Source organism: Mauremys mutica, chromosome 2 (genome assembly GCF_020497125.1).
Source record: "Mauremys mutica isolate MM-2020 ecotype Southern chromosome 2, ASM2049712v1, whole genome shotgun sequence".
Classification (NCBI taxonomy): domain Eukaryota; kingdom Metazoa; phylum Chordata; order Testudines; family Geoemydidae; genus Mauremys; species Mauremys mutica.
This window is the reverse complement of record NC_059073.1, coordinates 50,357,999-50,384,657: the sequence shown is the minus strand read 5'-3', so window position 1 is coordinate 50,384,657 and position 26,659 is coordinate 50,357,999. Positions and strand designations below refer to the sequence as shown.

Sequence of the window (26,659 nt, the reverse complement as noted above, 5' to 3'; positions counted from 1 at the left end):
AGACCATAAACCCAGCTATTTTAAAAGCCAGAATATCATCCGTCACCAATAATTCTTATTTATTTCTTCATAGTGGGGTAACCAGATGTCCCGATTTTATAGGGACAGTCCCGATTTTTGGAGCTTTTTCCTACATAGGCACCTATTACCCCCCACCCCCTGTCCTGATTTTTCACACTTGCTGTCTGATCACCCTATTTCATATTCCTTTCTACAAGGCTCATCAATTTAGCATTCAATGGCCACACGTGAAAAAATTAAACCTTAAACAGTGACAAGTAAGCAGATTATTTTCCCCAGTGGCCATGACACTAAAAGTAAAAGCTTCAATCAGTGGAAATGAGGGCATCAAGACGACAGTCACTGACGACCCATAGTGGACCAGGAACCAAGTGTAGTACAGCTCAGAAAAGACAAGCAATGTGTAACCTGTCTGGGACTGCCTGTGTGGACAGAAGGCATCTGACTTCTCTAGAAGTAGCTCACATCAGGCATTGCTTTAGCCATGAGCTCTACTGCTGTGTTTTAGGCTGATACTAGTAAGGGCAGCGTCTGGCCAGCAGGTGGGCCTGACATGTTGCAGCGCTATAGTTAGCAATAGCAGCAAAGAATAGTTAGCAATGTTTGAGGAAGGGGATACCTGAGACAGGTTCATGTTTGTCTTCAGCCCTGTGGCTAACTAGGTTAGGTTGACCAGACAGCAAGTGTGAAAAACCAGGACGGGGAAGGGGGGTAATTGGAGCCTATATAAGAAAAAGACCCCAAAATCAGGACTGTCTCTATAAAATCGGGACATCTGGTCACTCTAAACTAGGACTTGACCTGCACTTTCTAGAACAGTGACTGAACAGGGATCCATGGCAGCTCGGCCCGGCCCCCTCCACCCAGACAGGGGGATGAAAGAGGGCCGAGTGCGCCAGCCCTGCGGACCGGAGGTTTACACCGGGAAGGGGCGTGGGGGGCTTCTGCAAGGGACGGACCGGAGCGGTGGACAGGAGGCTTCGATCGCAGGGAGAAGGGCCCCTGAAAGAATCCCCGCTCCGGCAGGGACGGTCTCTCTCCGGCGGGCATGACAGGCTGGGGCAGCGGCCTGGCCTGTGACTGCCCCGGCGGAGAGGGACAGGAAAGGGTCCCCAGAGCGCGTCTCCCACGCGGGGCTCAGTCACCGCCTCTCCCGCCTGCCCCTCACCTGCGCCTGCCGCCGCCACCAGCCGCGCCTCACGCCTCCAGCTTCGGACAGGAGCCGCTTCCCCACCCAGGCGGCGCCTCGGCGCAAAGGCCTCAGGATAACAACCGCTGTCGCCATGATGCGCCACCCCGCGCTTGGCCCGACCCGCCTGCATCCTGGGGAACCTAGTAAGAGCGTCCGGCCGGAAGCGGTCCCTCCGCAACCATGTCCGGGCCATACGGGGCCGAGGCTCCTCTGGGGACAGGCTGCGGTACGTGACCGGTAGTGTCCGAGTGGGACACATGACCTCGCTCTTTCCGTTCCGCCCGCTGAGTTCTCTGCTCTTCCCCCCCATGCCTTAGACTAGAGGGAAGTGTTGGGGGCGGGGCTAAAGCAGGGTCTCTGAGGGAACAGAGTAGGGGGAGGGGGGAATTAGGATCACGTGGCCTCGGCCGCCCCTGGACGAAACGAACATCCCCGTTCGAGAATTTCACGGCTGTCTGCGGGGGCGTATCTCGCGCATGCGCCGTTGCGCCCATTTGGGGGCGGAGCGTAGGGTGGGGAGTCCGTGGGGGGCCGTGTTATTGCTCCGCTTTCTGGCTCCAGCCGCTTCCTTTCTTCGTCCCGGGGCTTGGACCCTCAGCGCCGACAGGTGAGTGAGGCCGCAGCCTGCGGGGCCTCGCCGGGCGGGTGGCGGTGAGTGAGGCTAGGGCCGGGGGGCGCTGGGGTCCGGCCATGGGGAGGGAGCGCGGGCAGGGGCATGGCGGAGCGGGGCGGTGGTTGGGGCGGGGCTAGAGCGGGCGGTTGCCTGTAGCGGCTGGATGGGGGAGGGGGGGAGCGGAGGAGGCAGTTAAGTGGGCGGGGCAGGTGGAGAGTGGGGCCGCAGGTGGGGTTAAGGGAGGGGCGGGGCGCGGGGCCTGCCCATTGCAGACCCCTTTGCCGGGTCGGGATCTGTTTGTGTAAAAAACGGAGTTAACTCCCTGCTTACATTGCCTGGAGGTTCCTCCCCCCAATCCCCCACGGCGTAGGCCGAGCCTTTGCACGCTGTACCTCCTCCTGCAGAGGAGGGGCTGTCTGCCTGGTATCAGCTACTCTAAGGCTGTGGCTACACTTAGCACTTCAAAGCGCTGCCGCCGTAGCGCTTTGAAGCGCTAAGTGTAGTCAAAGCGCCAGCGCTGGGAGAGCTCTCCCAGCGCTGTCCGTACTCCACCTCCCTGTGGGGAATAACGGACAGCGCTGGGAGCGCGGCTCCCAGCGCTGGGGCTTTGACTACACTGGCGCTTTGTAGCGCCGCAATTTGCAGCGCTGCAGAGGGTGTGTTTTCACACCCTGCTGCCGCGCTGCAAATTTGTAAGTGTAGCCAAGGCCTGATGAGTGTAGTCAAAGCGCCAGCGCTGGGAGAGCTCTCCCAGCGCTGTCTGTACTCCACCTCCCTGTGGGGAATAACGGACAGCGCTGGGAGCGCGGCTCCCAGCGCTGGGGCTTTGACTACACTGGCGCTTTGTAGCGCCGCAATTTGCAGCGCTGCAGAGGGTGTGTTTTCACACCCTGCTGCCGCGCTGCAAATTTGTAAGTGTAGCCAAGGCCTGATGAGTGTAGTCAAAGCGCCAGCGCTGGGAGAGCTCTCCCAGCGCTGTCCGTACTCCACCTCCCTGTGGGGAATAACGGACAGCGCTGGGAGCCGCGCTCCCAGCGCTGGGGCTTTGACCACACTGGCGCTTTGTAGCGCCGCAATTTGCAGCGCTGCAGAGGGTGTGTTTTCACACCCTGCTGCAGCGCTGCAAAGCGCCAGCGCTGGGAGAGAGCTCCAGGGTGGTGTCCAAAAATTTGGCTAGATTTAGTTGAAACAAGTTGAGTTTTTAGACTTCCAGCAGACTTGGGCTAAATCTGACACTGGCTCAGTACTTTGTCAACTAATGGACATTTTAATAAAATAGAATATCATGTTCTTATCTTACTGTTCAGAACAAAAATTGCTAAAAGTGACAAGTTTTTGGAGAATGAAAATGAAATCTTTCTAGTATTACTGTTGAAATTGCCTGAACTTTGTTTTGGTTCAGGTTTTTTTAAAGGTAAAATTACATAAATCACACTGGTTTTGATGCACTCTATTTCAGCTGAGTAGAAAAAGACTTGTAATGTAGCTGTCTAGGTTGAATTGTAATCCTAGGCAAGCAACAGACTTATAGAAGTAATGTAGCATATGGCATGGTCTTAATAATACAACCTTGGTATACATGTCACTTCATGTTACACTGTTTATGGATCCCCAAATTTTTTGATTGTAGAGTCATTATGAAAGAAATTCAGCTCTCCTTGAATCCTCAGTTAATCTGCCCCCAGGTAAACCATTTTCATACAACAGAACCTTGGAGCAACTGGATGTGTGCATTCATGTGCTGCCTAATTGTGTCTGTCATTAATTCTGGGCAAATTGGCCAGCTGTTCCTATGAAGAGTGGCATTAGTAATGCTTGAAGCAATGTATTTGAGGATGCCCATAAATCTTGGAGATGACGGAGACGTAGATATGTTGGCTGGTGGGTCTATCTACATAGTAAGATAAGTGTTATGACTAAGGCTACAATTTAATCATGAACATTTTTCGTAAAAGTCATGGACAGATCACAGGCAAAAAACCCAAAAAAATCACAGTCCCATAACCTGTCCATGACTTTTATGAAAAATACTCATGATTAAATTGTAGCCTCAGATTTTTTTATTTAAATTAAATGCAGTTTATTTAAAAAAAAATAAACCTATTTGAAATTGACAACCTATGTTAAGACTTGCACTTATAATAAGGGCTTAAATTCTGCCAGAGCTGTCCAGAGTAGAGCTCTGGTAAATATTTTCAACCCCTCTAGAGTTTTTATAGGTTGTTGTAGGGCTGGGAGAGTGTTCTGGGAAATACTCTGAGAATTTAAGCCCTGTTTATAATCTAATAAAAACATTTAAATTAAACTCAAAAAGTATTTAGTATATGTTTGCTGCCATGTTTTAAAGAAAGTTAAATCTCTGACCTGGTGGTAGTCATCTGGAACCAAAATTTGTTGAAGTGCTAAATCAGCTTTTGACAGCAGTAGCCTCTACTTCAGATGCAGTTGGAATTTTTTTTTTTAGTTGAATTTATTAAACTTGTTCAGTTCAATGAGAAGTTCAGACTTAAATTAGGAGTTAGAAAAAGCAGGAAAGCTTGTTTTCCTTTTCCAGTCTATGAATAAAAATCAAGTTTGAGAGGATCAGATTTAGAAGTTCTGATATCTTGAAAGACAGTGCCCAGAAACAATCAGTTCAGTTAATCAACTGCAGATAATACTTCTCTTGTTTTAATAAATCAGTTAGTTTTAAATGGAAAATGTGTTCTGATGAGCTTTTTAATGAATGTGTGTTTTCTTATGTTTCCAGAACATTTAAGGTGGTTGTATTTAATTTTTAAAAGTTTGTGTTTGCTGTTTTTGCCCACTTTTAATTGCATTTGATTTTCCATCCAAGCAGTTTGACTCAAATCACAAGTAAAAATTTATCTATTATAACTTTCTTATTAAATAAGAAATATCATTCAACATTTTCAACATAATGTAAAAATTAAGAATCATAGTTCGTGTAAATTGAGCTATATAATTACTTAAATAAGCATATAAGTACTTTACTTTTTGTTTTTAAAATTACTTTCCTAAACAAATTGTCATCAATTGGTATGAGAGACTATGTACAGCGATCAGGTATCTTGGTTTAGTAATTTATATAGTGACACTAGCTCTTGGTGCTTTATGAACAAAGATGATCCTTGCCCCCAAAATCTTACGTAGACAGATATCAAAGATGACACAAGAAAAATGTAATATGAGTAGTTCAGGTTTGTTACACATTTTGTTAGTCCCAGGCTTTTTATGACAGCTTGCTATATAACTGGATTTTTAATTGAGGAGTTAGGAGGATTGCTAAAAGAAGCAAATATTTAGAAAGGATTTGAAGGAGAGCAAGGAAGCATTGTGCATTGGCAGAGAGAGAGAGAGAGAGAGGGGAAGGGGTACAGGAAAAGGCACAGATGCAAGTGAAAGACTAAATTTATTCAGATTTTCATTGATTGGTAAAATAAGTGAATATTATGCTTATTTGACAATTTAGTAATCGTTAAGTTATTGTATGCGTTAGAACTAAACCATATAAGCCCATTATGAACATAGTTAGAAAAATGTTGTTTAAATTGTTGAAAACAAAATTACCTTTGTAAGTTGGGTCAGCATAGGTAGATCAAATGACAGTTAATACATTTCATCATAAAGAATCCAAAAGCACTGTATAAATGGAGGGTCTGATCCCGTGCCATTTTAAGACTCTTGCAGGGATCACTGAATATCTCTTAGGATTAGGCCCTGTGTATGGATGGTTAAAACTTGCCATTGATCTGGAGCCATTGCTATGGTGCACTGTAGTAGCCATTCTGCACCAGCAACACTCCACAAAATATATATTTTTAGAAGTGAATGTGGGATTTTTCTCTAAATAAAACTAAAATTGCAGCTTTAGATAGGTGGAATGTCTTCCATGTTAGAATTTGGTGGTTATACCTTTATTTCCCCTGGCTTGTGGAAAGTTCTCCTAACAAGTTAAATGCTGCCGCTCTAACTTGTGTTTAAAGATGCTCTGTTTTTGTATAGTAGCTCATTAGAGCTACTGTGGAAGAGCAAAACATCCTTTGGATGTCTGTTCTCCAGTGAAAGCCAGGGTTTTCTTCACTAAATAGGTATTACTCAGAACTACTGCTTCATTATGTAATAGTTTCCATTAAATAAAAAATAGCTATGTTGATAAAATGTTAGTGTTGAGACTCTTATCACACAGCTGAGAGGAGGAGCACAACTGCAAATCTGTCTGTGAATTTGTTGCATCTCTTTTGTAGTATCCAGTCTTTGACTGTAAGTGATAATTTCTTTATGGTTTTTTTCCTAGTCTGGCTTGTGCGAAACAGACCTTTGATTTTTCTTGATTGTGGGTGTAGTCAAAATTCTCTCATAAACCTTGTTTACATGATGTCATCACTAAAGCTACGTTTTGGTCACAGGTATTTTTAGTAAAAGTCATGGACAAGTCACAGGCAGTAAACAAAAATTCACAGTCTGTGACCTGTCCATGACTTGTACTATATACCCCTGATTAAATTGGGGGTGGGAGGGGTACCATGGGTGCTTGGGGAGGGAGAGGAGGCAGCAGCATGTGGCCTGGGACCCCTGCTGGTTTCTGGGGGGGAGTGAGGGATTGGTGGAGCTGGCAGGCTCCCTACCCGGTTTCCCCTCTCTGCGCGCTGCCTTATCCCTGAGTGCTGGCTCTGCAGTTCCTATTAGCTGGGAACCATGGCCAATAGGTGCCTGAAGGTGGAGGCAGTGCGCAGATCCCCCTAGCTGCATCTCTGTCTAGGAGCCCCCCTGAGGTAAGCGCTGCCCAAAACTCTCACCCCCCTCCCTCATCCCAGTGCTTAGCTCCCCACCCAAACTCCTGCTGCTGTTGGGGGAGAAAGGCACAGTGGACCAAGACTGCTCCAGCAGTGACCAGTGCCGCTGGCCCTGGGGCTGCCTGAGCTGCCCAGGAGGCCTCCAGGCCAGCTGCACCAGTCACTTCAGAAGTCATGTAAGTCCCGCAAAGTCACCGAATCCGTGACTTCTGTGACAAACTCACAGCCTTAGTCATCACCAGTGTCCCAACATAAGAGCAGAGTTTAGTAGGCAGTCACCATGAAACCACAGTACAAACACCACACCTTGTAGGAGAAGTCTCCTTATTGGAAGCCCTCTTGATTAAGAACTCTTTGGGCTAGGCTCCAGACAAAATTGCTTCACTAGCTTTTTTCTTAGGGTATTGAAGTTATCTTTTCTCTCTAGGATGGTCTGTTAAATTCCCAGACATAAGATGAAGTCTGAAATCAAATTAAAGTCCAGATTATTAAAAAGAAAAGTTAACTTGTATTAACATAATAGAAACTGTATCGCTAACGTATCTAGTCTGAAATTGTAAGACTTGGTGTAAATTTGCCTTATTTTTAGTCGCAATACCTTTTTTATTCATTGTTACTAAAAAAATTCATTTTTTTACATTTCTAAAAAGCATTTTCTTCTGTCTCTTTTGATTAGCTGTTTTGTCATTGTCAGGTCCCTCTCCCTTCATCTGTTTCTCTTTGCAGTCCTAACTTACTTTTTGGGTGCCCCTGTGCCTGACATCATATCACACTCCTTCACATGTACCCCAAAGTGGTATTTCTCAGAGTCTGTTCCCAAATTCATTCCAGATTAGTTTGTCCTTCTGTCTATTCAACCTTTTTTTTTTTTAATCCAAGTAGTTCTTTGAATTTGCAATCCCTTCATTTTCCACATGCCTTTCTATTATCTGAGGAGAGACAGGGAGTTCTATGAGGATGCCTCTTGACTCCATTGTAATGTTTGCTGTCCATGTCAAAAAGATGTTAGCTTTGTGACATGGACTGTTGTCTATTTCTCTTGAGTTTCAAAAAATGAGCTCAGACAATAGATCCACACCATCAAATGTGATTGACATTGTACCCCATGTTCACCATTTTTACAAGACTATGATAAATATTGTACAAAGTATGCTTTGTGAGGTATCATTTGAAAACTCGTAATCCACTGAATATTATTGTTGTGGTAAAATAGATTTATACGAATTGTATGTAAAGTTATAAGATTCTGATGTATAACATTGCTATAATATGCTCCAAGTTTAAGAAAAGCAGGCCCAAAACAGTTTTTCAGAGACCAAGACATTGGAGCTCCAGCCAGATATCAGCATAATCAGATGAACTATAATGGACCATCACCTAGATAAGCAGCCGTTCTTTGGCAGGATGGTGGGTGTGAGCAAGAACTTTACATATTGACAATGAAACAGCTGGCTATTGCCTGAACCTCAGCTGGAGATAAGCATCATTGAACTGGTGGAGCAGTCCTGGCAGGGAGGCTTTTCATGCAGTACAGACTGCTATTGGCATATGATAAAACCTTTGTTTTGAATCCATTTAGCTTGCTAAATTACGTGTTAGTTTTCATATCTGTTTTTCTTTGTTACCAATTTTGTCTTTACTTGTAGTCACTTAAAATCTTTCTTTTTGCAACTTGTTTTTATTGTTTTATCTAAATCAGTATGTGTTTAGCTTGACATGTCGGGAAACCTCTACTTGACATAAAAAGATTTGTGCATATCATTTTCCATTGATGAAATGGCCAGATACGATGTGTCTGCCTGAGTTCCCTTGTTTGTGTATCTTGAGAAGCAGGTAGAAGGTCTATGCAGTGGGTTCATGAGGGATGAATTTCTAGAGGTTTCTCTAGGTATTGTTTTGGGAAGGACTTGATGATATCCTTAATTTCCTGGGTAAATTGTGGTATGGGGCTGTCTTTGAGTTCTTTATAGTAGGTGGTATTGGAGAGTTGTTAGTTGGCCTTGTTAACGTAGCTGTCACTGTTGAGGACTGCTCCGGCATCCCCAGTCTGCTGGTTTGATCACTATCTGGTGGTTAGATTTCAGGGACTGTATGTCTGTCCTCTTGGCAATGGAGAGATTATGATGATTGTGATGTTTAAAGATTTCACAGTCAATTTTTTTCCTGAAGCAATCAATGTAATCGACTGTGGTTTTGTCTGCTCTGTTGTGGTCAGTCAGATGACTTTTTTTTTTTTATGATTGTTAGTGGAGATGTGGTAATTGTGAGCGGTTTTGTCATTAGAGGCAAATGTCCCTACAGATGAAGACACACCGACTCAACACGGCACCAGACCCTACCAGAATAACAGATGCAAAACCTGCAGGTGTATCTTCACTGCTCCAAGAATCAACACTCCCCCACAACACACCTTTCAAGATCGATGGATCTTACAGATGCCTATCACAACATGTGGTTGTGACATTATCTGATTAGAGTATGACCATGCAAGTCATTGTTGCTACCACTGTTATATAATTGCAACAATTCTTATACAAAGTATGACTCATGGTCAGAAAGAGTTAAGCAGCTTGCCAGTTAATTGACCCAAATTCAACCCTTAGAGACATTTTGGTAGATAATGTTTGTGGTTTTGGGTGTTTACATATATACTGTTAGAGGTTAACAATGCCCATGCTATATTCTGTTAATTCAGAGATCAAAAGGAAATATTAACATTTAAATGAACTGAAAACATAGTATTCATCTCTTTGAAATGTATAGTAAATCACCTGTGAATGGTGGAAAAACAGGCAATTGCCTTGTGTTAATCTGCATAGCTAATTATGGGTAATGCTTAGGAAATATGTCTACTTCAGTCTCCATGATTGCCTATTGTTTGCCTAAGGACTCCAACCTGTCAAGAGAAGGCCTGGAATTGTATAAAAACCCTTTGGGTCCTGATCCTTTTTATCTCAGATCTGCTTGATGCTTCATGTAGGGGGTGCTTAAATCATAAGACTGAGATATCCAGTCCTAATCTGGATCACCCTGAATATGAACATTGGACTATAACCTATGGACTAATTCCGAAAACTCTTTGTAACTACAAAGCTCACTATCTCTGCTATGAATCTGATCTCAGAACTGTACTTGTATGTATGTGTATATTGATCTTTTAACCAATACTCTCTTCTTTTTAAATAAGGTTTAGTTAATAAGAATTGGTTGTAAGTGTGTATTTGGGTAAGATCTGAAATATTTATTAACCTGGGAGGTAATGTGTCCAATCCTTTGGGATTGGTAGAACTTTTTTTATATGATGAATAAGATTTTCAGTAATCCTCATCATATTTGACTTGGGTGTCTGGGTGGAGGCCTAAGGCTGGGTTGCTGTAAGGGAACTGTGTTGTTGGCTTCTGGGTAACTAGTAAGGTATTAGAAGCTGTTTTGTGCTGGTTTGATAAATCTAAGTATTGGAATATCCACCAGCTTTGGGGATTGTCTGCCCCATTCTTTGCAGTTCACCTTCATTGAGTAACTCCAGTGTGGCCCCCTTGGACTCCTAGTCACATTCAGTGTACCTAATTCAGTGCTGTAAGTGCCTCAACAACTGCCACGTGGGTGAAACGAGACAATCTCTCTGCTCTCAAATGAACTCATGGGAATATCATAAAAGACAAAAACACCCTGTCCCCTGTGGGTGAACACTTTTCACTAAGTAATCACTCTATATCTGACATATCAGTCCTCATCCTCAAAGGAAACCTGCACAGCACTTTCAAAAGAGGAGACTGGGAGCTTTAATTCATAAATCTGTTAGACACTAAAAATCATGGACAGAGACACTAGATTTATGGCTTATTACAACAATCTGTAACCCACTAACCCCTCTTTTTGTCCTATGGCTGCAGACATGGGCCAGTCTACCTTGAATGGTCCCTTTAGAATGTGTTAACTATTTACAGTAAATAATCTGTTCCAGCTTGCATTTAGCTGTGATGCTCAAAGTGGCTTTTCCAGACTTGAAGAAGCACTGTATGTGGCTGAAAAGCTTAGCGACAGAAGTTGGTCCAACAAATCAGGGCTTTGGAGCTGTGCTTCGGCTCCGCTCCAGGCAAAAACCTGCAGCTCCACTGCTCTGGAGCTGCTCTGCACTCCAGCTCCGGGCTCTGCTCCAAAGCCCTGCAATAAATGATGATATGTCCCCCACCTTGTCTGCCTAATATCCTAGGGCTGACACGTCTACATCTATATTGCTTACTGAACAAATCCAGTATGCTATATTCACTGAACTAAAGCTCAACTAATTTCTTCCAATTTAGCAAAGTGCATATTTTTCTGACTACATGGAATGTTAAGCTCCAAACTTGTTGAGTTATCTAAGTGCAAATAGTATTGCCTTTCTTACTTCCGTCAGAGAAAGCCTTTATCCAGAAATGACTGCCATAAGCTTTACCAAAGAGATTCCTTTGGTTTAAAAATAAACATGGAGATTTTTAGCTCAAAGTAAAAAAATTTTCCGCAGAAAGTTGGGTAATTGAAAATAAGATTTTGATTTTGAGTATCTCAAAAATCATTAAAGTGCTGCTGTCATGGGGCTGTAATACAAGTGAATTCTTCCTGTATTAAACTATTCATTTATTTTGACTAAATGTAGTTAAGGACATTGAGGTCAATTGTAATTGGGACAAAATACAACATGGTTTTACAAAAGGTAGGCCATGCCAAACCAACCTGATCGTCTTTGAGAGGGTAACAGATTTTTTAGACAAAGGAAATGCAGTAGATCTAATGTACCTCGATTTCAGTAAGGCATTTGATACAGTTCCACATGGGGAATTATTAGTTAAATTGAGAAAGATGGGGATCAATATGAAAATTGAAAGGTGGATAAGGAACTACAGTGGGTCATACTGAAAAGTGAACTGTCAGGCTGGAGGGAGGTTACTAGTGGAGTTCCTCAGGGATAGGTTTTGGGACCAATCTTATTTAATCTTTTTATTACTGACCCTGGCACAAAGTGGGAGTGTACTAATAACGTTTGCAGATGAGACAAAGCTGGGGGGTATTGCCAATACAGAGAAGGACTGGGATATCCTACAGGAAGATCTGGATGACCTTGTTAACTGGAGTAATAGTAATAGGATGAAATTTAATAGTGAAAAGTACAAGGTCATGCATTTAGGGATTAATAACAAGAATTTTTGTTATAAGCTGTAAAAGCAGCAAAGAGTCCTGTGGCACCTTATAGACTAACAGATGTATTGGAGCATGAGCTTTCGTGAGTGAATACCCACTTCATCGGATGCATGTGACAAAGTGGGTATTCACCCACGAAAGCTCATGCTCCAATAAGTTTGTTAGTCTATAAGGTGCCACGGGACTCTTTCCTGCTTTTACAGATCCAGGATACTTGTTATAAGCTGCGGACTCATCAGTTGGAAGTAACAGAGGAGGAGAAGGACCTCGGAGTACTGGTTGATCACAGGATGGCTGAGCCGCGAATGTGATGTGGCCATGGAAAAAAGCTAATGCGGTCTTGGGATGCATCAGGCGAGGTATTTCCAGTAGAGATAAGGAGGTGTTAGTACCGTTATAGAAGGCACTGGTGAGACCTCATCTGGAATACTGCGTGCAGTTCTGGTCTCCCATGTTTTAAGAAGAATGAATTCAAACTGGAACAGGTACAGAGAAGGGCTATTAGGATGATCCAAGGAATGGAAAACCTGTCTTATGAAAGGAGACTCAGAGCATGGCTTGTTTAGCCTAACCAAAAGAAGGCAGAGGGGAGATATGATTGCTCTCTATAAATATATCAGAGGAATAAATATCAGGGAGGGAGAGGAATTATTTAAGCTCAGTACTAATGTGAACACAAAAACAAATGGATATAAACTTGGCATCATGAAGTTTAGACTTGAAATTAGACAAAAGTTTCTAACCATCAGAGCAGTGAAGTTCTGGAACAGCCTTCCAATGGGAGCAGTGGGGGCAAAAGACACATCTGGCTTCAAGACTAAGCTTGATAAGTTTATGGAGGGGATGGTATGATGGGATAGCTTAATTTTGGCAATTAATTGATCTTTGACTATTAGCGGTAAATATGCCCAATGGCCTGTGATGGAATGGTAGTAACTCAGATCCCACCCCATCTACAGAGAATTCTTTCCTGGGTGTCTGGCTGGTGAGTCTCGCCCACATGCTCAGGGTTTAGCTGATTGCCATATTTGGGGTCGGGAAGGAATTTTCCTCCAGGGCAGATTGGCAGAGGCCCTGGGGGGGTTTCACCTTCCTCTGCAGCATGGGGCAAGGGTCACTTGCTGGAGGATTCTCTGCAACTTGAAGTCTTTAAACCATGATTTGAGGACTTCAGTAGCTCAGACATAGGTTAGGTGTTTATTACAGGAGTGTGTGAGATTCTGTGGCCTGCGTTGTGCAGGAGGTCAGACTAGACGATCATAATGGTCCCTTCTGACCTTAAAGTCTATGAGTCCTGGAGCTGAATTTGGGAACTTTGGTTAGGTAGATGTATAGAAATCATTATTATTGGTTTTGGTTTCTTTTTAAAATTTTAATGCAAAGATACCACTACTATGACTCTCATTTTTCACTGATAAGCACATACGTAGACCTCTGAAATCAGTCCCCAGAGAACTGACTTTTAAGAATTGGAGTTCATAGAGTTAGATTCGGTCACGCCATGCTAATAAACTGAAAAGGAGTTTGGTGCGCGAAGTATTAATTAGGCTAGAACATGTGAGCACTTGTATTTCATTCCTGCATGGCAGATAAAAGCAAGTTCTAACTAGAAAATATCCTCCTTTCTTCCACTTTGCATTAATCATACAGCCAGCTACTGACTGTTTGTAGAAGTTACAGTAAAAATGTTATACACATAAAAAAAGGCATGGCTATGGCATTCGTCATTGCTTAATTTAAATATTTTTCTAAAGTAATTGACACTAAAAGATATTCTGGTAAAATGTAGATGGATATTATTTAAACAGTATTCAGATAAGCAAAAATATGTTTAACAGAGGTTCATTTTCATTGTACATCTTGGGTGAGTTTAGAGGTTATTTGTTGTATAAACTTTACTATACTGCCCTGTAATTCAGGAGATAGCTATTTTGCTTAGGGCTGAGTACTAAGAAACAGCAAACTTTAAAAGTGCTGTAGTGGAGTAGGTACATTGGCCTTCACTCATGTGTTAATAGAAAAGCTTAGGAAGACAGATGAGGTGTAGTAAATCACAGGGTCTGGTAAAGCTATGTATAGACAAACCCAGAAAGTCAAACTGATAGTTTCTTGCCTGCACAAACAGATGTGGCTTTTACTATTTATAGTAAGTTTTACCGTTTCTCAGTAAACACTACTTGGCAAAATAATTCAGGGCAGCTTCTTTGATATAAATCTATTTATAACTAATTAATAGTCTGACCTGTTATATAGGTTATGCCGCCAGTATTTTAAGTAGATGTTTGAAGTGCAGGAATTCAATGATGTTTATGTAAGAAAGTGACCTAAGGTACATTACTCCTGAGGGCATTATGTGCCTAAAAATTCTGCACATAGTATTTTAAAATTCTGCAAATGTTGTTTGTTAAATAAATGTGGAGACTCCAGCATGGCATTGAGAAGCTCAGGCCATTGGTTGCACAGAAATGGGAGATCACTGTGCAGCTCCCCCGACAGAACATGGACTCAGTGGTGAAGCTGCACCCAACCCTGATACAGCACATGGACCAGGCCTGCCTCAGAAACACCCCAGGGCCCTGCCCCTCCATGCCAGGTGCATTACGTGTGGGCAGGCAGGCTCAGGAATGCAGGATCCAAGTGTGGAGGGGCTTGGTGTGGGGAGATCCAGGTGTGGGTTGAGAGGCCTCTGGGTGGGGCAATCTGGGTGCGGGGGGATCAGGACGCACATGGGTTTGTTGAGGGGTGTGTGTCTGGGTACAATAGTAATGGGACTGTGCAGGGGGGTCCAGGTGAAGGTGGTTGGAGCTCAGCAGGGAGGGGGGTGACTTGGTGTGTGGGGATAGAGCTTGGCAGAGGGGTCTGGGGGATTCAGTGGGGGGTTCCAGATCCTGGTTGAATGGGGTTTAGTGGGGTGGGGATCCATGTGAAGCTGGTTGGGGCTTGGTAGGGGATCCAGGTGTAGGTGGCTTGTCAAGGTGGTCCAGGTACAGGGGGAGTGGGGCTTGTTGGGGGTGAGCCTCAGCAGGAGAGTCTGAGTATCAGGGGGTCTGAATTCACAGGGGTTGGGTGGATGGGGGAGCAGCTCCCTGTACAGTGATCCCTCCCCCTACAGCTGAGGAGCAATGGGTGCAGGAAGCGCAAGGGGTGGGGGAGAGCTTGCAGAGCTTCTTACAGCCGGGGGAGAAATATGGGGTGGGTCTGACACGGCCCTGGATGCTGTGCAGAGGAAGTAGTGCCATCCTCCCCAGCCCAGACTAGCAGCTGAGCCTGGCGCAGGGTAGGAGCCATCAACCAGGTCTTCCACAGTCCTGCCCCTGCCCCACAATGATTTATCTCTCTGACAGCTGCTCTGGCACCCAAAACGTACTGCTGGGGATGGTCGCATGACCACTCTTATGGCTTCCCTGTCAGAAAGTCATTTTTCTGCAGAGAAGCAAAGAAATCTGCAGCGGACATAAATTCTATGCATGCGTAGTGGTGCAGAATTCCCCCCAGGAGTAGTACATGGATAACTGCCTTGGTGTGTTGTCCTTGGTTGTCCATTTGTATTTGTTAGACAATATCAGATCTGTTTAAGGAACCTCTCATTTTTATTTATTTTTATTTTCTCCAGGGCATAGTTTGAAATAGGATGGGCACTGCTATTGTTTACACCAGTGCAATCACACTGGCTCAGTCAGCAATAGTACAAGTCTCTACTGCATAGATCTTCTAACAGACAAGGAGATACTCTCAGAAGTTTAGACATGACCAAATAATGTGTGAGATTCTGGCTAATTATCCATGGCAGTTATCCATGTACTACTCCTGGGGGCAATTCTGCACCACTACGCATGCACAGAATTTATGTAGGGAACATAATTGATAAAACTCCTCTGTAGTTTTACTCTGCAATGCTGACAAGTTGTATAATAACTAATAGTTGCAGTCCAAATGGTGGTAGAGAGTAACTGAGGTTAACTGCTAACTTTCATTCACATTAGTACAGTCTGAATATGAGGTAACAATGTTCTGATGATTAAAGGCTGGTACTTGAAGAATTGACCAGATAAGAACATCTAATATCCAAATGAAATGACTAAATTAGTCCTTTATAATCAGAGTATCATATAAAATTCTATTTTGATTATTTTTGGTCTTTCTGCTGTAGGATTTGTGCACATTAACACATTTAATAGGAAAAAAGTGAATGCAGTTCCATTAACTATTAGGATGTACAGGTACATGCAAATGAACTAAAGAAGTGTTTCCTGTTGTAGTTACACTGTGCAATTCTAAACAGCCTTTCTTGGAAGTCATAGAAAGTAAATTGTATAACTCCTGCGTAAATTCACTGTTGCCAAAACCAAAGTCTGTAGTGTACTCAAAATAATGCAGTAATTTGTGCACATGTATCCAAGATGAGAAGAAATTTAGAAGTGTGAAGAGAGTCTCAAGCTAATAAATACGGTTGCGTGCCCATTTGATGCACGTCCTAGCCAAAGACTTCAGTGTTCCAGAAATTGCAAAATACTTCCGCAACAACTATTTTGCAGCAGCTGCTCTGAAAAAAGTGGGAGGAACCAAGCTAATTCTTCCACAAGATGTGCAATGGAACTCAGTAGTGGACTGTTTTGAGCACTATATCAAGAATTGGCCTAATCTGATGACAATTTGCGAACAAAATCGTGAAAAAATAGATGGCATTGTCACAGCCAAAGCTTTCAACATTGGGCTTAAGAGAAATGTTGAACACAGACTTCAGGGTACTCAGCATATTTCTGTAGTCTTGAACAAAATTCAGGGAAATAGCTGTTTTATTGCTGATGCTGTTGAAATTTGGAAGGAACTGAGTGATATCTTAAAAAGAGAAATATGCAATGGCAGAGTTAAATTACAAGCATTTTAAAAAAAAAACAAATGGGACAAATGAATAGGGTCGGTCCTGGGGCTTGTTTTGTTCAACATCTTTATTAATGATCTGCATGATGGGATAGATTGCACTGTCAGCAAGTTCCTGGATGAGGTCAAGCTGAGGGGAGAGGGTAAGGATAGCGTCCAGAGTGACCTAGAAAAAATGGAGGATTGGGCCAAAAGAAATCTGATGAGGTTCAACAAGGACAAGTGCAGAATCCTGTGCTTAGGACGGAAGAATCCCATGCACTGCTACCGACTGGAGAAACAGCAGTTCTGCAGAAAAGGACCTGGGGATTACAGTGGATGAGAAGCTGGATATGAGTCAGCAGTGTGCCCTTGTTGCCAAGAAAGCTAATGGCCTATTGGGCTGCATTAGTAGGAGCATTGCCAGCAGATCGAGGGAAGTGATTATTCCCCTCTATTCGGCACTGGTGAGGCCACATCTGGAGTATTGCATCCAGTTTTGGGCCTCCCTCTACAGAAAGGATGTCGACAAATTGGAGAGAGTCCAGTGGAGGACAATGAAAATGATCAGGGGGCTGGGGCACAAAACTTATGAGGAGAGGCTGAGGGAACTGGGCTTGTTTAGTCTGCAGAAGAGAAGAGTGAGGCGGGATTTGATAGCAGCCTTTAACTATCTGAAAGGGGGTTCCAAAGAGGATGGAGCTAGGCTGTACTTAGTGGTGGCAGATGACCGAACAAGGAGCAATGGTCTCAAGTTGCAGTGGGGGGGAGGTCTAGGTTGGATATTAGGGAAAATTATTTCACTAGGAGGTGGTAAGCACTGGAAAGGGTTTCCTAGGAAGATGGTGGAATCTCTATCCTGAGAGGTTTTTAAGGCCCAGCTTGACAAAGCTTTGGCTGCGATGATTTAGTTGGTGTTGGTCCTGTTTGGAGCAGGGGGTTGGACTAGATGACCTTCTGAGGTCTCTTCTAACCCTAATCTTCTATGATTCTATCTCTGGCTCACTTTCTTGCAGATATTCTCAATATTCAGTACCAGGGTCAAACCTTAACTCCTGAAGAAGAGGAGTTGGCTAGGACATGGACATCCAGCAATCATCCCTCCATAATGCCAACTATAATAAACTTCAGAGCTAAGGGTGAACCATTCAAGAAATATGTTTGCTACTGATGTTTTAAAGAAAGTTACACCACTGAACTGGTGGATGTCACTTAAGCACTTGGATTCAGAGACTGTTGAAGTGATAATCATCTCACTTTTAACAGCACTAGCTGCTTCTGCTGGTGTAGAAAAAATATTTTCTTCCTTTGGACTAATTCATTCCCAATTGAGAAATTGGGACCTGAAAAAGCAGGAAAGCTTGTTTTTCTTTTACAGATTATGAAGAAACAGGAAAATGAAGGTGAAGACGACTGATTTAGCTGCAGAAGCCAATATTTTCAGTTTCTCATGTTGACCTGGCTGACGCAGTCTATTAAATATTTTTTAAAAATCCCAAAAATTACATTTAACTATTTTAGTTAAAAATAATTTTAACAAAAACAAACCTGATTTAAAAAAAAGTTTAACTAAATTCAAAAATTCATATGCTTGTTATGTTAAAATATTATGTTTGCTGTTTGGGGAAAAAAAAATCCAGACTACATGATGTTGTTTTAGTTAATTAAAACAATTGAAACGTCTTCTGGTGGTGGTCTCCTCCTAATACAGCCTGGCAAGAAAATCCTACAAATATTAATGATTAACCTGTTGAATTGGAGAGAGTTCACCTCCCAATGACTTCATAAATATCTGCTTCAATTAACTTTGGTAAATGAAATAACCAAACAATAATTCATTTTCTGATATAGCTATAACTGAGTTGTGAAGAATATGTATTAAGGGTATAACAACCAACAAGAATGCACTTTGATGTAGAAATCCATGATTAAATAGTGTCTTCCTGACTAGTGATTTAAATCAAGTCCACGCAGTTTTATAGCACCCTCCTTCTACCAGACCAGTTTTTCTGAGCTCACGCCTTGAAGTAATTTAGTCTGGGCTCTTTCAAGGAATCTAGAGAAACTGTTTCCCACATGGTTAGTTTTATTTTAAGGATTCTTAACAAAGCAAATGACCTGCACAGACTTTTGAGGGAAGAAGCAGGTCAAGTAGACCTTTTCCCAAGCCTGCCGCCCACACAGTAACTTTAGCAGCCCAAAATTTCGTGGCTCTTACCTCATAGCCACAACAATTAACGACTTCACACAAGTCTCCCTTTTGTCTATTTGGTCTCTAGAGTAATTCCTCTCTGCAGTAGCTCCAGTAGCAGTCCACTGAGAACACAGCCCACCACCCCCTAGCTCCTCCACTCGCTGGAGGGTGTTGCAGCCCTTCTCTGTTTTGTGCTGCCCTCTTTTTATAAGGGTCAGCTAATGAAGTTCCAGCTCTCTCAGGTGCAGTGAGTTGAGTTAATCAGCCAGCTAGTTAGCTGCTGGCTTCTGATCAACAGGAAGTGGTATCCCCATATAGTAGAACCTCAGAGTTACCAACTGACCAGTCAACCACACACCTCATTTGGAACCAGAAGTATGCAATCAGGCAGCAGAAGAGAACCCCCCCCACACACCCAATACACTACTGTGTTAAATGTAAACTACTAAAAATAAAGGGAAAGCAGCATGTTTCTTCTGCATAGTAAAGTTTCAAAGCTGTTTTAACTTAATATTCAGTTGTAAACTTTTACAAGAACAACCATAAAGTTTTGTTCAGAGCTACGAACATTTCAGAGTTACAAACAACCTCCATTCCTGAAGTGCTTGTAACTGTGGTTTTCTGTATCTTCATAGTGTATGATCTGTTTCAGAGTTTCTCAGAATTTCCCCATCACAACCTTTCTTTTGACCGCCTAGACTCTTCTGACTCCCTTTATCTTTTAGGATTTAACAATTATCATATGCCTGGGTGTTCCTGGCAGAGTCTGGTTAGCTGAATCTTGCTCACTGTCTTAGAGGGAGATTCACTAATGTGCATGGCATCCTAAATTCCTGATCTTTTTGTCCTCTGCTCTGATTGGTGCATTTATAATTTACAGGTTTCTTTTGCAATGCTGTGACTTAAGTCTTCTGATCTAACAAAGATAAATGTAATTAAGCCTCAAATTAAAAATCAGTTCAGTTTTAATAGGTCTCATCCTTATGAACCTAGCTAAGTCCTGCCTTTATTTTAGACATATAATTTAAAATAACAGCATTTAAGTTCAATAAATGACTGTGACAGACTGACATTATCCGATAATATCCTGACCAAACCTTAGAGAATTAAGTCAAACCTTATTGAATGAGAGTTAATATTTTGGGGTTCCATTGTTTTAAAATGCAATTGTGTATGTGTTGTCACACTGTTTGAACTTTCTCTGGTAGGGAGGAGGATGCTAATGTACTTCTGGTTATCAGCCCTTTGAAGCTACCCCCTGGAGAGCTATGCATATACTAGTTCAAACTGGATTCTCCAGGGACCAATAGAGAGGGACAAAAAATTTTGAAGCATCCAGCAAACAGACAGGAACCTTGGTCCACAGACAGCCCCAATCCTTTGGATAGATTTGGAAGGTCTGGGCATACTGAAGCCCCATAAGACTGGATGCTGAGATTGATTTGCAGCCACAAGGATTCCCCCTTGATGGGAATTTGAAGGACTGCTCCTGCCACAATCCATGTTTGGGTTGGATGGTGCCTGGTAAGCTTATTAGCATATATTTAGGTTCTTTTTTTGTTTTGTTGTTTTCTCGGTAGTATTTTTTTACCTTAAGAATAAAATAGGCTTACATTGAAAGATTTGTGTGGTATTGAAAGATCTGTGTGTTTCTCAAGTGTTGACAATCATTCTATTATCAGTCTCTGAAGAGAAAGCAGGCAGGTATGCTTGGGCAGTCTGTCTCTTCTGGGAATAACACAGGTGTTGCTGGCCCAAAAGGCCTGAGGCAGCAAACAGTGGTTCGTTGCCCGGTGTGCTTTGTTCCAATAAACACACCAAGGTGGAAAATGCAGAAAAAGTTTATTTGAGCCCAAATAAGGTGCAAGGGAGACATTGCAATCTCAAATCCTGCACACAGACATAAGCTGTGTGTCTCTTCTTATACATGACTTCAGCTAGGCATCCTCATTACCCCCCCCCACTATTCTCCTCCCCCTCCTTTACTTCCCTCCTATATAGTAAACACATTGTATAGTTAGCAATTAAATCATCCTTGACAGCAAACAATTTATCTTGTTAGTAACTTTTCAAGGCTGTTAGGTTGGTTTACTTCTGGATTTATTACTTTGCCTCCCCTCCCCTCCTCCTCTTAAGCTAGACACAAGTAGGCCCCTCTTTTACTATCTCCTGGAGCCAGTGTTGCACTGATAAGAAGCTTTTACACATTCCATTCTTAATTCTGACCTGGGAGTTCAACTAAAGTTTAATATGGAGGCACTCTGGACAAGCATAAAATAACTTTGGTCCATTCAGGCCTAGTATAGATGCCTGATGACACCAACACAGGGAAGGCAGGGAATAGTGCAGTCTGGAAATACCCTGATCAGAAGAAGTGAAACACAGATATCCACCCAAGAAAGGCAATGAATGGGGAGCTGGAAGCCTGAGGGTGGATGCCTTTGTTGGACCAGTTAGAGGAAATATAGGTGCAGTTCCCTTGAACTGTGATATTGGGAATGTACTATGAAGTCAATTTGGTTCAGTTTTCTACTTGACAAGCAAGCCTCCCTCCCTCTCTTTCTCTGTACCTGCTGTATGACTATAGCTTTTACTTTATGCTAAAAGACAAGCAAATGTTGTCTTTACTAATTCATCAGTTACCACAGAGGTGGGCAAACTACGACCCACGGGACCCTCCTGCCCGGCCCCTGAGCTCCTGGCCCGGGAGGCTAGCCCACAGTCTCAACTCACTGTGCTGCCGGCGCAATGCTCTGGGCAGCGAGCTCTTGCCGGGCAGCGCAGCTGCAGAGCCGCGGCCTGACCCGGTGCTTTGTGCTGCGTGATGGTGTGGCTGGCTCCAGCCGGGAGGCACGATGGTCTGTCTTGGTGCTCTGGGCGGCGCAGCTGTAGCACTGCCAGCCACCAGTGCTCCAGGCAGCGCAGTAAGGGAGCAGAGAGCGGGGGTGTTGGATAGAGGGCAGGGCAGGGTTGTGGATGGGGTCGGAGTGGTCAAAGGGTGGCAGTGGGCTGGGGGGGTGAATGGGGGCAAGGGTTTCGGGGCAGGGAGGTGGTCAGGAAGGAGAGGCAGAGTTGGATGGGGGGGCAGTCGGGGGCAAGGGTTCTGGGGGCGGTCAGGGAGAAGGGGTGGTTGGATGGGGTAGGGGTCCCGGGGGGGGAGCAGTCAGGAAGGAGACAGAGTTAGATGGGGCTGCGAGGGGTGGTCAGGGCAGGAGTTCTGGGAGCTGTCAGGGAATGGGGGGGTTGGATGGGGCAGGGGTTCCGGGGGCTGTGAGGGGATAGGGAACGGGGGCTGGGCCATGCCTGGCTATTTGGGGAGGCACAGTTTCCCCTAACTGGCCCTCCATATAGTTTTGGAAATCCAATGTGGCCCTGAGGGCAAAAAGCTTGCCCACCCCTGAGTTACCACATAATGGTATTTGAGAGATCATAGTTATTTCCTTGTTTTAGGCCAGGTCTACACTACAAAGTTTTGTCAGCATAGCTATGTCAGTTAGAGTGTGGAGTGGGAAAGGATCACAATGCATTCCCTAAGGGCTTGTCTACATTATCCTCAGAATCGATGGGCAGCAGTCGATACAGCAGGGGTCGATTTATCGTGTCTAGTAGATGCAATAAAGCAACCACGCAGTGCACTCCTATTGACTCCGGTATTCCACCAGAGTGAGAGGTGCAGTTGACAGGGGAGCATCAGCTGTCGATTCACTGCAGTGAAGACACCATGGTGAGTAGATCTAAGTACGTCGACTTCAGCTACATTATTTACGTAGCTGAAGTTGCGTAACTTAGATCGGTTTTCCTCCCCGCCTCCCTAGTGTAGACCAGACCTAACTGACATAGCTATGCTAACAAAAATCCCAGTGTAGATGCAACTGTGCCAGCAGAAGTGTGTCAGGAGGCATCATGCTAAAAGAAAAACTCCTTCTGGTGGCTTACACAGCATCTGCACTAAGGATATACTGGCAAAGTTATACTGGCAAAATATTTGTAATGTAGACAAGGCCTTAGTGGGAAAGAAATGCAGTATATTGATAGTAACAGTTGGTAAATACTCATTTAAAAAAAAATGTTTATGACCACTTTCCTTCTGCACAGAACATTTGATTAAGTTTCTATTTTTAAAATGGAATCTCCTTTTAAAATATTAAGTTAACTTCCTTCACACATACATGCATAAATATCTGGGGAGTTCATTCTGGCGGTTTCAGAAACATTGATGAATGTTCAGCTAATAATTAAAGCCTGTTACAGTTTTGTTGGCATATGGCAGTACTTCTCTTCTGCATGTTATTTATTTATTTATAATAAATACCTCTTCCATTAGAGCCTGATCCAAAACCTGCTGAAGTCAGTGAGTCTTTCTATTTACATCAATGAGAATTGGGTTGGACTCTTGCTAAACAGGGCTCTTGCTGTCTACAAAATTACATGGTATTTAATGTGCTGCAAGAACGAGCCTACACAATGATACGTTAACTTGGTGGAGCTCTGATTTATTACTCAAATCTCTGGCATGGAGAAGTATTGACCAACTTGAGCAGGTTGTATAACAAATATAAATTCACAAATGTATAGTAGACAGAAAGGAAAAAAAAACTTGATTAAATGTTATTCACAATGAACTATTTGGCCAGTGTTATTGATTAGTTAGTTAGTTGCTAAGTTTATGGCTATGACAAAGTAGTTGCTGTCTTGGAATTGCTGTTTATTCTTTTGCCATCTTATTTTAGACCATCACTTTATAGGTGTTTTGGGGGGCAGGAGTGTATTTGGTGGGTTTTGCGTGTAAACAAAAAAATGAGACTGAAGAAAAGCTAAGATTTTATAACTTTCAGAAAAATAAATCTTTCCATTACATCTGAATAAAATCATAAGGCGCTCTTTGGAGATTCTTTTAAAGTTATTCATTTCATCGAGTTCACCCACCTCTGAGGTTTCTGGACTCAAATCTGAAATCACACTGTTCGCCCATTCTCAGTTCTGTCCTGGCTGGCAGCCCTGTGGTATCAATTGTGATTTGCCTCAGCTAAACAGCTGTGTCATTTCAGGAGCATAGAAATCAGTTGTGTGCTTGTGTTTTTATTTGGGAAATCATTGTCTCCTTCTTATATAGACCCTACTGTATTTGAGTATTATAGGTGTATAAATTATTTCACTACACCAGTGTACAATAATTTCCTGCACTGACTATTCACTTACAGGGCTCATAGACATGTAGGTGATATGTAATAATTTTATCACAAGACAGTTCTTGGAAATTCTTTTAAGGTTTCCAGAAATGTTCACAAGTCTTAGCCAATGTTAATGGAATATTAATGGAAACCATCAGGGTAGGCAGCTCAAATTAGTGATTCAAAACAAAACAATCTTCTTTCTATTTTTTCCCCATTAATGTGGGTTGGGGGGGGGGGGGGCAAAGTGGATTTAGTGCGATCAAAAGGTGACAGAAATCTCTGAAGTCCTTTCTTCACAGAAAAGGCACAAATTGGCTAGCATCTTTTCCACTCTGTAAAGGCACAGTGACAATATCCACAACTGTTATTCCATCACCCTTCCACAGCAATAATAGACTGATGCCTTAGAGAGTATTGATTCTGAGATTTCCATCTAGCGGTATTTTTTATTAAAAGTTGGTAACAGCTTTTTCTAACATAACTGGAACCTGCGGATTTCAAAAATGGCTGTTATCAAGCTGCATTTTGGCATTTAGACCCTCAAATTTGCAAATAAATGTGGCTGCCAAAATTCACCAGAAATGTTTGTTATACCAACAGTATGCGTATGAACTTGTCAGCAAAATCAGACTGTTTAACATAATTCCTTTTCAGTCTATTCAGAACAGAAATGAGAAGACGTATACCATGGCGTTAACACCTCTTGCACCCTAATAGTCAATTCTTTATTGCATATAGTCATTCATATATCCTAATATTAGGAATAAATCATAAGCTATATTTCTTGTAATATGTGAAATCATTCTTGCATGTTTACTATGTTTTTTAGTACATAATGCTTTGTAGTTAGAGCAGAATTAACATAGCAGGATAGTAATTTTTTACAGTTAGAGAGAGCAACAGTAGTTTTAGATGAGGTGGTGGTTTGACACTCATTGCTTAGTTGTAGGTAAACCTTGGAACCAGTAGTAAATGTCAAGAGATCCACCCAGTTTCCTGCAGTCTTTGCATTATTTGCCAAGAATCAAATAAAGAAGATGTGCGTGAAGCAGGTGAAGAAAGATTACATAAAACAGGGCAGGCAACAGCCATTAGAAATAGTCTGCAAGATATCGAATTCAGAGGCTATTGACAAAATTCAGTTCATCTTTCTTTCAGAACAGACAGTATCAGTTGTGTGGCATAGACTTTGCTTTGCCTGATACATAGACACAGGCAAAATTCAGAGGATATGGAAAGCAAGAGCATTTGATATATCATGTGTGGCAAGCTATAGTGATTTCAGTAAAGACACCAGTTGGCCATAATACAAGACAGTCCAGTTCTGTGACACCTATAGGCTTGAGATGCTGCATGTTTTGTCAAGAAGTGCACTCTTTTTAAAAAAAAAAAAAAAAAAAAAAAAAACTCACCTGTTACTACATTCGAGATGAGTGAATGGATAATGAAACTAGCTGTATTTGACCGCAAAATGAATGTTCGTTAAGTTGGAGTAAATGACCTCATAGCTGCTGAAGGCAAGTCCCACCTACCTAGTTACATCCGATGTATAAGGTCTGTCTGTGATGGAAAATGAGCGAATGTACTAAAATTACTGGCAGCCATGCTTTGGTTTCAAAATGAGCTTCAGCGTATAGTCAGTCATGGCCATGTTTTGGAGGTATCTGGTGATTGGCATTGTTACTGCAGTCTTGGAAAGGAAACTGACATTGAAATTCTACCCTCCTATATCAGTTGTAGATCTTCATTCAAGGAAAAACTCGAACTGAAATAAATCCAATATCAGCTTGATTTCATTGCCTCAATGGTCTCCTGCTGAGACAAGCACTCTTGGTTCCAGCCAAGTATAAATAATATATCCATCTCACAAATGATGTATTCTTTTAAAGATGATGATAGCCTTTCCCATTTACCATTCCCAAGAGGACATATTTCTCTCACTGGTGCATGCTTCATTGAAAATTTGGGGAGATACTTTGTCACACCCTGGTCACAAAGTTTTCAGTGTCAGTGAGAATAATGCAGCTCCTTGCATCCACATAGCTTGTACATGTTTCTGCACCTGCTGTCTGAAGGCCAATCTCTTGAGGGCTATTCTGATGACACTTTTGAGAAACAAGAATCAGTGAAATTCAAGATGTGTCGTATAGCTCAAGATGTTGTATATGGTGGAAAGCAATGGAGACAGAACCATATTTGTCTTGCAACAAGGTCAAGACAATTCGTTAATCTTATCCATCAGTCTGGCCACTGTATTAGTTAAGAAGCAATCCTGAAGATGGACACAGCCTTAGCATAGAAAACCCTACAAGCTAGATGCTGAGAATGTTGCTGCTGGTGGTCCTCCCAACCTGGTTCCCAGGAAACTTGTTTGATATACAGCTGATAATGTTGACATAAATTATGCTTCTCTGGATGGCAAAAAAAAAAAATTAAAAAAAAATCCATGCAGCCCACATTGCTGCTTGGCAAAGAGCCAAGCCTCTAATTGATCTTGAATGATCTAAGCCCTCAAACAGCACACTTAGTGTTCCTGATGCAGCCAATATAAGAAATGGTGACGCTAAACCAGTATTGACAGACTGTTTGCAATGAGTGGTACTCTGAATCTGAAGAAAACTGCAAAGC

General features: G+C 42.7%; 2 protein-coding genes across 6 annotated transcripts in view; one reads left to right on the top strand and one right to left on the bottom strand.

The window, feature by feature from the left end:
* RMDN1 (regulator of microtubule dynamics 1) overlaps window positions 1-1,538 on the bottom strand; it is a 28,759-nt gene extending 27,221 nt beyond the window's left edge. For 2 of the 3 annotated variants that reach the window (XM_045004499.1, XM_045004502.1), the window contains exon 1: window positions 1,190-1,538. In XM_045004499.1, coding sequence (XP_044860434.1) covers window positions 1,190-1,523 — 334 coding nt within the window. In that variant the 5' untranslated portion in view covers window positions 1,524-1,538. The remainder of the gene's footprint in view (window positions 1-1,189) is intronic. The other variant, XM_045004500.1, reaches the window with a different exon arrangement.
* Window positions 1,539-1,667: 129 nt separating this feature from the next.
* CPNE3 (copine 3) overlaps window positions 1,668-26,659 on the top strand; it is a 75,016-nt gene continuing 50,024 nt past the window's right edge. Inside the window, exons 1-2 of one of the 3 annotated variants that reach the window (XM_045004497.1) lie at window positions 1,668-1,820; window positions 3,457-3,511. The gene's annotated coding sequence lies outside the window, so the exon portion shown is untranslated. Of the gene's footprint in view, window positions 1,821-3,456; window positions 3,512-22,467; window positions 22,582-26,659 lie in introns of those variants that run through there. The other 2 variants (XM_045004496.1, XM_045004498.1) reach the window with 2 other exon arrangements.